The following is an 8,871-nucleotide window of genomic DNA, read 5'->3' as shown; positions in this document are numbered from 1 at the left end:
CTGCCATGGTTCCTGTCAAGGTGGGGGGTGGCAGCATATTTTTTTATCAAAGTGCTTAATTGACATCCTGAATCGATTGGCACGAGTTTCAGCTGGATGTTTTTTAAGGGGGTTTCATCTCAAAAAATCATACCGGAAGTGGCCCTTTTTTTAACACTTCGGTCAAGTTTTAGGGCATATAAAACCCGGCACAGGGTTAACCACTAAAAAAGCTATCTATTCGAATAAAATTCAGCCGGATGTTCGATGAGGGAGGGTTTTGTGCAGCCGGCTCTCCTACTATGACGGGTTGCCCATTCGTGTAGGCGCGCATAGTCGTTCACTCACATATAATGCGCCGAAGCCTACGCAGCTGTAAACGACCATGCGCGCCTGCATGAATGGGCAATCCGTCATACTGACCTGTATATCGATGCAACACTCTGTACATAAATCTAATAATCTAAAACCTCTTTCTCTCCTCCTTCCTACATATCTCTCTCCCCGGCCTCTCTCCGATTTTTCTCCTCTTTCTACTACCCCTAGTCGAACTCTTTCTTACACCTTAATTCTCCGCTGCTCCATCTTTAGCTTCCCTTCCTTTCTTTGTCTCTGTTTCCTCTCTCTTCTTTACCGACTCCTTTCTCCTATTTCTCCTCTCAAATCTGCGCAGATTCTTTATATTTTTCCTCTTTACGTCTACCCTTTCCTCTGCCATCCTCTCCTCCTTCTCTCCATTCTGCCCTCCTTCCTTACCACCTCCTTCTTTGCTTTATTCATTCCCCCTCCTTATACCCTAATCGTCTCTTTCTTACACCTCTAATTATCTTCTATCCTCCTGTACCACCTTCTGTTTCTTCTCCCCGTCCCAAAACTACACCACTTCATCTATCACTATTCTCCTATTGTTCCCCTTTACCCTTCCCCCTTTTCTTCTCTCCAATTCTCGCTTTCCTCTTTCCTCTCGTAATATACCATCTCTTCCCCCCTCCTCATTCTTCCCCTTCTCATTCTTTTCTTCCCGCTTTTCTTTTCCTCTCTTCTTCACCTTCTTTTCTCCTCCTTCTTCTCTCCGTATAAAAGTGTCCAAACCTGTTTTATATGATCGTTCTTCCAATACTTCACAGTTAACGCCACAGGCAATTTATTTTATTATTTTCAACAAAAAATATAATTATTTACATAAAACATTTGTTTGGTAAAAGTACAAAAATCACCCAGCTTTACCTCGCCGATTAATTATACTTTTTGGAACAAATTGTTATGATGTTTTTTTTTCCTTAAAGTACAACTCATTATCTATCTGTTTCTGTAAATTAAACACTCGTATCTTAAAAAAAACTGTGGTTTAAAAAACCCAATTTTTTCGGATTTTCAAGATGTTTCTCTTCTTTAATTCTTTTCAAAATATATCTCAAGTATCAGAAGTTTCATGACATTCTAATCTATATATTCTTTTTCCTTACTGTTTTAGGCATATCAATTAAAAAGACTTCAAAATTGGTGTATTAGATCCTAAGATATAAACAAAAGAAAACACTGGGTTACATTAATCCGTGTGCGGTATTAACGGGTGGCACAGGAAGTGCGGTGTTTGAGGGTTAAACATAAATAATAGATTCATTAATTTATCTCATAAACAACATGCTACTATTGTTACACTGACTATATTAATTAAAAACGTTAAGCAATAGCAATGTCGTTGTTCGCAGCTTACATTTACATGTCGATGTCACTGTACTTGATAATACCAGTGTCGCCGCAGATCATGGACATTGTAATGCCTCTCAATGACAGTCGTCCACGAAAGTTTCTGCTCGAGGTCGAGTATCGTGTAGACCGAGAGAAATACTACTATCCCATTTTACTCCATTCTTATGTGGCGATTACAGCGATCATATCAATTATGGTGTGCGTCGACACTACATACATAGCGTACGTGCAACATGGTTGCAGTTTATTCGCAGCCATTGGGTAAACGCAACTTTTTAATACTCACTGCAGTATAGTGTAGATTCTTGGATCTTAGATCTATTGTTAGAGATTAATATTTCTCCAGGCATCGATTAGAGCATATTTCGAAAGGACACATCGATGAGACGAGCCACTTTGCTAAAGAGAGAACGCGCCGATACGTAGAAGTCGAAGATATTTGCTTCAAAGAAAAGGCGATTTTTCAAGAATTTGTCACGTGTTTGCGAAAACATCAGCTTGCAATACAGTTTGTACTTCCTGCATGTTCCGTTACGCGCGTCGTTGCGCTGATTAAAAACTGAGATATTAACTTATTCGGAAATTGCCTACTTAAGAGATCGATTCGCTGTTTATAATATCTATTATCATGTTACATCAACTATTACTAAACTTACGAATTATTTTTTACGTCGCCAGGTATGTTCGTTTGTTAGAATCTTCCTTCACGGTGTCGACGGGTATCCAATTGTTGTGTAACGTTGTTGGTATAAGCCTTATAGGAATTCAAGTAAGTATTACGAGTATACAGGGTTCCTCAAAATGACTAGACACCGTTCAAAGCTTCAAAGTATTTTCTTGTGTCGTATGCAGAATTATGTCAATATCTAAAAACTCAGTCAATGTATAAGAGCACCTTCACTTGCTATGCCATGCCTGAGCGCGCGAAATTTTCGCAACGGATTGGTGAACTATAAGTGCTTCCCATTTAAAAATTATTATAGCCTCGACATTTTTGCATAAGAATCTTCGTCTTAGAATGTTCCACAGAATCTATTAGTGAAACGATGTCCGGTCATTTTGGGACACCCTGTATATTATTAAGGCAAAATTTACAGATTGGCAGATTGGCGTTGATAGCATTTATCTCCGGTAATTCTATTTATCTAGGTAATTAGTAATCTCGACAGTACCGAAGATTTCATTAGATACGCTAGCTTATGCATAGCGGCGTTTTTCCATCTTCTGTGCATGACTTTGCCAGGGCAGAGATTGATAGACCACAGCTTAAATGTGTTTAATAGCGCGTAAAAATATTATATAACATTTGATAGATAAAATATTAGAAAAATATTGCCGGGAAACTGTGCTGGATATTTTGATGTAATAATTACTATATTATTTAATAGGCAATGTATTACGTATATATTACATATATATTACATTAAACACTTATGATAGTCATTATAGATGCCGCAATGTCTGTTAGATCGCGCATGATTTCCCGCGATATACAGTAATTCCCGCATTTTGAGTTAATTCTCAAAATATTATGTATTAATATTGAGATAACTCTATTATTAAAATATATATATTAGTAATTAATTAATAAAATTGATTCTCGGTCAAAAAGGAAATGTTTCAGTTGTAGGTCACACTGGTACGCGTTCTCATTAAAAACCAAGAAATTGTTGCAGATATTACTTTACCGAAGTATCGTGCCGTGCACGTTGACTGCCGGTAAAATATACGTAATGTCGATGGCCAATTATAGTGCGGTAAGCACCATTGTGCATTACAAACTATATGATTTGCCTTTATAAATGATGCGTATATGTAAAATGCGTTTGCTTGTGCAAGCTGTATTGCACTGAAAGAATGATGTTTTTGTTTAAGGTGGTGCAGACCGCTATGTCTTACTTCATGACGTTCTCTTCTCTGAAATAACGAGTTCTCTATAATTAAACATCTTTTGTAGTTCCATCCTAAAAATAAATAAATTCCCAAATATTGAAAATTCTATATATGTACGTTGTACGTAGTGTAAGTTTGAAAAATATATTTTATAAAATCCATAAAACTGGGACATTGAATCATTGAAGACCGAGCCATTCGATACATTTTTACGTGCGACATGTATTCGTTAAAAATCCTGCAAGAAATTCTAATGCGCGTAACATCTAGATTTTGATCTTTTAAAATATGAAAGAAATTGACATAAATGATAAGAGAAGTGATTAATACATTTTATCTGCCGCATATTGCGTAATCTGCTCTTTTGTATCAAAAACTGAACTGTGCGCGGCCTCCCCAGAATTAACATTTCTTCCTTAAATTTCTCTGAATTAATTTTATTCTTCTGGCTATATATTAGACATGTCTACTTTGGCTATATATTTTTTATCTGCTTTTCCTTTCTCTTTTTTTTACCTTGCTACCTTGTTAGAGCATGAAAAATTCATATTTCGGATCGTGCAATTTCGTTAAGTACAGCTTGTCAACGTGACGCGACGGGGACAAATACGTATTGTCTACTGATGATTCGTCTGTGCAACTAAGTTCCGTTTCTCCCTCTCGTCGAAGCATCGTCCCCCTTCGTACGTACAATTCTTCCCCCACAAATTTTCAGTACATTGGCGGATTAACATGAATGCGTTGTTCGACACGCGCTATTATAATATAACTAAACTGTTTGCGTCGATGGTCGGTATATGGCCATATCAGTCGCAATTTAGAAAAAAGATCATTCAATCAGTCAGCATGTTCGTAATGTTCACATTTTTTCCGCCTCAGGTAAAGGAAGCATTTTGTATTGAAAAGTATTTTAATGCATACTGAGAAAGGTCCCAGAAATTCCGCGCAAGTTAATTTCACGGTAGTAGACAGTGTCAATTTCTGGAATAAAAAAATACTCGAATTTACCGTTCGTATTTTTTGTGTATATTAGGTGAAGAGATTGTACGATGTGTGGGGGAAGGACATAGACGCCGTGTGCATGTGTATACCTCCTATCGTGACTATTTTAGTGAGCATGACTAAAGTAGTGACCAGCGTACGATGTGAATCGCAGGTTACTAATTACGACGTTATCATTTTGCACGTTATCTTTAAAGTCGTTCGATCGTGGCGCGGAGCGTGAAATTCACGCAAATACATTATTTCCGATTAAAGCCGCGCGTCTCTTCACGAAATGCCGTTTTCAGGTGAAAGAGTTACTGCGCCAGATCGAAATGGACTGGAAAATAAATCCGACGGCGAAGGAGTATGAAATTTTAGTGAATTACACGTCGAAGGGGAGAACGTTGTGCATCGTTTACTCAAGTATGAAGGATTGTCGCGTCGCACCGGGCGTAGCGAGCGTGTATATATATATATGTATATTGTTATACCTGCTCTTTCAGCTATGTTGTGTAACGGACTTATGTGCTTTATCATGACACCGGTGATCTCGCCGATACTGGACGTCATCTTACCCCACAACGGCACGCGCGCGAGAAGCTTGGCCTACGACCTCGATTACGGGATTGACGTTCAGACTCACTGGCTATGGTTGTGGCTGCACAGTAGTACGACGTCAACGGCGACTATATTAAATATCATTGGCGCCGATCTGATGTACGTTACGCTTACCGTTCACAGTTGCTGCCTGTTTGCGATAGTAAGGTAAGCGTCAAAGATATATAAGATATAAGTAACTCTGTTCGTTTGCAGCTAATTGTAAGTGAAAACGGCTATAGATTCTGCATTTTACTACACAACCGACAATTCGCAATGATCTGAGAGAGCTATAGCTCGATGAAGATATTAAATTGTTTTCTTAAAATAATTTAAAATAATTAAAATAATTAAAAATTAAAGATCAAAATTTGGTTTCAATAAAAAAAATAAGCTTCTCTCACCAGATAAAAAATGTGATCAACGTTTTAAGCAATTGTAAAGAAAACAAACGTTATTTAAGAAAATAATAAGCTCATCTAACGGTAATTACCAGACACCCTGTAGAATATTCACGCGTGGAAGATGAAATAATCGTTTGACCTGCAGACACAAATTGGAGCACGTTGCCGATTCGATAAAAAAGCACACCATGCAATCTCTCGAGAATCATAATTATAATGTTGAATGCTACATAAAATATGAAGATCGACAACTAAGATTAAAAGAGCAAGCTGCTGTCGTGAGAGAATGCGTCATTAATCATCAAAGAGCAATACAGTTGGTAAAATATATGTATATTCATATACAAGACGTTCCTTGCTAAACGTATCTCCTTTCTGTAGATAGAAAAAAATTGATTAAAGATCGAGCTGAAGTAAAATACACATTTAATAAGAAACTGTATACGTACAATCATAATCTCGATGGAATTAAAATAATATAATATTGTATAAAATATATTTTTGATATATATATATATATATATACGTTGCTTTAGATTTCTTAAATATATCTTAAACAATCTCTTTGTTAATCAGTTGTGTGCAATTATTGCACTGCATTTATACGTGGTGTTTCCTCGTCATATTAGGCTTAAACCTAATCATCATAAGTATCTCTGCAGTTCAAGTAAGTCTAAATGAAGATAAAAATTACAGCAATCGGACACTTCACTTTTCTTTCTTTTCTTTTTTAGTTAGTGAGCAGGCTATTCCAATGGGATGGGATGGCGATGTGCGTTATGTTCATATGTGGCCAACTGACTCACTTGTTTTTTCTTAGCTTAATGGCGCAATATCTACTGGACCAAAGCTCGAACGTTCACGGATCAACGTGAGTGATCGGAGCGCAATTGTTGCGGACGCATCGGATATTAAAAGCGCCAGATTTGCAGGTATTCATGCTTCTGGTATAATATGCCTGTCCAGATACAAAAGGACATTGTACTGATCTTGATAAGAAGCCGTATACCGTGCAAGATAATGGCTGGAAAACTATTCGTAATGTCGCTGGAGAACTTTTGTACGGTACAAATAATAAAATAAAAATTTAATCAATTAATCAATTAATTAATTAATTAATATCTTATTTATATGTATATATAATGCTATATTTAATTAAGTATTGTAAGTTTTATAATATCTCTTATTTTTTTAGATAGTGCAGACGTCAATGTCCTATTTCACAGTGTTGGCATCTTTTCGATAAGTATTTGCATCTTCTTTGCATTGAAATAACTAACGTCTTATGCACCTTTATAAAATTAATAAATAAAACTATGATTCGTTAATCAAATACCTACTTATTTGATGCCTATACTGCAGTTATGGAAATGTACTGATACTTAATATATTTGTCAGATATAATTACCGTTTTTACCGCAGTTTTCTTCATAATTCTTACGTAAATGTTGATTAAATAAAGAATAATTAAGAGAGCTCAGAATGGAAAGTTGTATTGTAAAATAGAGATAATTAGCATTTAAAAATTTCATATGCAGTGCGTTATTGATTTCAACGTGCGGACCAATTAATACCTGAGAGAGGAAATAATTCCGTATTGGAATGATTGGATAATCTCAATTATCACAAAATTACACAATTTATGAATAAATTGTATGGACAATTTATTGACGTAGAACTACGTCTTTGTCGACAGTAAGTAGAAAATAACATTGGGAGCACAGATGCAACGAAAACCGCGGGGGGGGGGGGGGGGGGGGGGGCGCACTATTGGCCCCCGTGGGGGGGCATCGTGGCGCCGTTAATGATGGTGTTGCCTATGGGATGTCCCCCGCCTGGCATGGCATAGCACGCCAGAGACAGTCGGTCAATCTTTGGCCGACCAACTGCGCATGTTTTTCCACGGGAGCACCTCTTCCGCAAAAGCGGTCGGGCGTGTTACGGAGGAAAGGGTGTCCTTTTGATACACTTAATTTGATACTGGGAATCTGAAGAATATCGAGCGATGTTTCAGGCCCCTGGTACACCAGAGGCTGGTTGCCAGAAGGGTGGGTTTTTAGTGGGTGCAAGCCCCACATATTCCTGACTCATGTCACACTTTGAACGTTTATATCTTTGAAATTAATAATCGTAAAGTAATATTAATACGTCATGAGCTAGGTTATATAGGTCCCATTTCTTCTTGAAAGTTTCAAAAAGCTTCCTAAATGAGGAAGCCAAACAATGTTATAAGCAAATAATTATGCTCAGGTTTCAACATCTTTTAATTTTGGCAATTTAATATTAATTACTGACAACTTTTCTAATTTCATTATATTCTTCAATCTTTTTTACCCCTATTTCATATACAATGCTTTAAGATTTGGTTGATTAAACTCAGCTTTATTAGACTTCTATGTATGTACGTATTCCTAGCTAGCCCAGTCAAATTAAGATTTTTTGATGAAAAAATTGCCGGCAAGCTGGAAATTGGTATACAGGTTTATTTTAGTGTTATTTTAAACATACTAAAAGTCCCCATACATAAAGCGTAAGCCGGCTGCGCCATCTTGAAAAAAAGAGTACAAAAATGGGTTTTTTGCAAATAACTAGGAAATTATTAGTTTCACGGGAAAGAACATTTAGAGCGAAAATGTAGCTGATAAAATTCCTCGCAATTTGGTTTTTTGTAGAACTTTGTACGACCATTAGTTCCCAGGATAGATTTTTTTGAAGCATCGGGCAAATGAGGAAAGAGCTGTTTCTTCGAGTGTTTTTTCAAAATATCTCAGTTCTGGCTGTCCGAAAGTAAAAAATACATACAATGAAAGTGAAATTACCTACAAAATGCATTATTTATGTTATACCGCACGACTAATATTTCTGGAAATATTACGGTTTAAATAAAATTTTGATTTTCGGAAATTGTGAGAATAAATATTTCCTCGCAATATAAGTCGGAAATGGGTAATCCTACGTAAAAAATTATTAAAATCAAATAGAAAAATTATTAAATTTTTATTATTTTGGTTTTTGACCAAATTGCATACGACTAATAGTATTTTTTATATCCATAAAAGAAACGGTGTTTATAGGTACACTTCTCAAAATGGCGGACTTTCGAGTTATCTTTTTTAAAAAAATACACATGTTTCTTGAAATTTATTAAATTATCTTTAAAATAATTTTTTATTTGACCTTCTGTGATGAATACTTCCAGAGATATAGTCTTTTAAATATTTGTTTATGTTAAAAAGTTCTTAATAATTTATAGTTTTTTTTTACAAAACATGACATAAAATTACTTTAGAAAAAATAATAT

At 36.0% G+C, this 8,871-nt stretch overlaps 2 protein-coding genes across 6 annotated transcripts; both read left to right on the top strand.

Moving 5' to 3' along the window:
- The first annotated feature begins 1,369 nt into the window (after window positions 1-1,369).
- On the top strand, window positions 1,370-4,001 carry LOC112466106. The gene is made up of 5 exons (XM_025033994.1): window positions 1,370-1,953; window positions 2,039-2,200; window positions 2,371-2,461; window positions 3,369-3,449; window positions 3,568-4,001. Exons 1-5 carry the CDS (start codon window positions 1,676-1,678, stop codon window positions 3,616-3,618), a joined length of 663 nt encoding a protein of 220 aa, XP_024889762.1. The 5' UTR covers window positions 1,370-1,675; the 3' UTR covers window positions 3,619-4,001.
- Window positions 4,002-4,141: 140 nt separating this feature from the next.
- Window positions 4,142-7,253, top strand: LOC112466105 (odorant receptor 13a-like). 5 transcript variants are annotated; one of them, XR_003042102.1, is made up of 9 exons: window positions 4,142-4,464; window positions 4,619-4,741; window positions 4,875-4,992; window positions 5,073-5,334; window positions 5,716-5,886; window positions 6,147-6,237; window positions 6,305-6,441; window positions 6,537-6,635; window positions 6,766-6,851. XR_003042102.1 is itself a non-coding variant. In XM_025033991.1 (9 exons), exons 1-9 carry the CDS (start codon window positions 4,318-4,320, stop codon window positions 6,843-6,845), a joined length of 1,257 nt encoding a protein of 418 aa, XP_024889759.1. In that variant the 5' UTR covers window positions 4,142-4,317; the 3' UTR covers window positions 6,846-7,253. The 5 variants fall into 5 exon arrangements, 3 of the variants coding, with proteins under 3 accessions (XP_024889759.1, XP_024889760.1, XP_024889761.1); XM_025033991.1 differs by having other exon boundaries at window positions 6,503-6,630; window positions 6,766-7,253; XM_025033992.1 differs by having other exon boundaries at window positions 6,503-6,635; window positions 6,766-7,253.
- The last annotated feature ends 1,618 nt before the right edge of the window (window positions 7,254-8,871 follow it).

The sequence above is a fragment of the Temnothorax curvispinosus genome, unplaced genomic scaffold, assembly GCF_003070985.1.
Source record: "Temnothorax curvispinosus isolate PA1 unplaced genomic scaffold, ASM307098v1 QBEX01015878.1, whole genome shotgun sequence".
In the NCBI taxonomy this organism is placed as follows: domain Eukaryota; kingdom Metazoa; phylum Arthropoda; class Insecta; order Hymenoptera; family Formicidae; genus Temnothorax; species Temnothorax curvispinosus.
The sequence above is the reverse complement of the archived record's forward strand: the minus strand, read 5'-3'. Positions and strand labels throughout refer to the sequence as shown.

Bases quoted from the DNA above. Each gene is read 5' to 3' on its own strand.
- LOC112466105 (XM_025033991.1), top strand. From the start codon at position 4,318: ATGAATGCGTTGTTCGACACGCGCTATTATAATATAACTAAACTGTTT. The intron at 5,887-6,146 runs GTTGGTAAAATA...TTTGTTAATCAG, and splicing joins AATCATCAAAGAGCAATACA to TTGTGTGCAATTATTGCACT. The intron at 6,238-6,304 runs GTAAGTCTAAAT...TTTCTTTTTTAG, and splicing joins TAAGTATCTCTGCAGTTCAA to TTAGTGAGCAGGCTATTCCA.
- LOC112466106 (XM_025033994.1), top strand. From the start codon at position 1,676: ATGTCGTTGTTCGCAGCTTACATTTACATGTCGATGTCACTGTACTTG. The intron at 1,954-2,038 runs GTAAACGCAACT...ATATTTCTCCAG, and splicing joins AGTTTATTCGCAGCCATTGG to GCATCGATTAGAGCATATTT. The intron at 3,450-3,567 runs GTAAGCACCATT...TTTTTGTTTAAG, and splicing joins CGATGGCCAATTATAGTGCG to GTGGTGCAGACCGCTATGTC.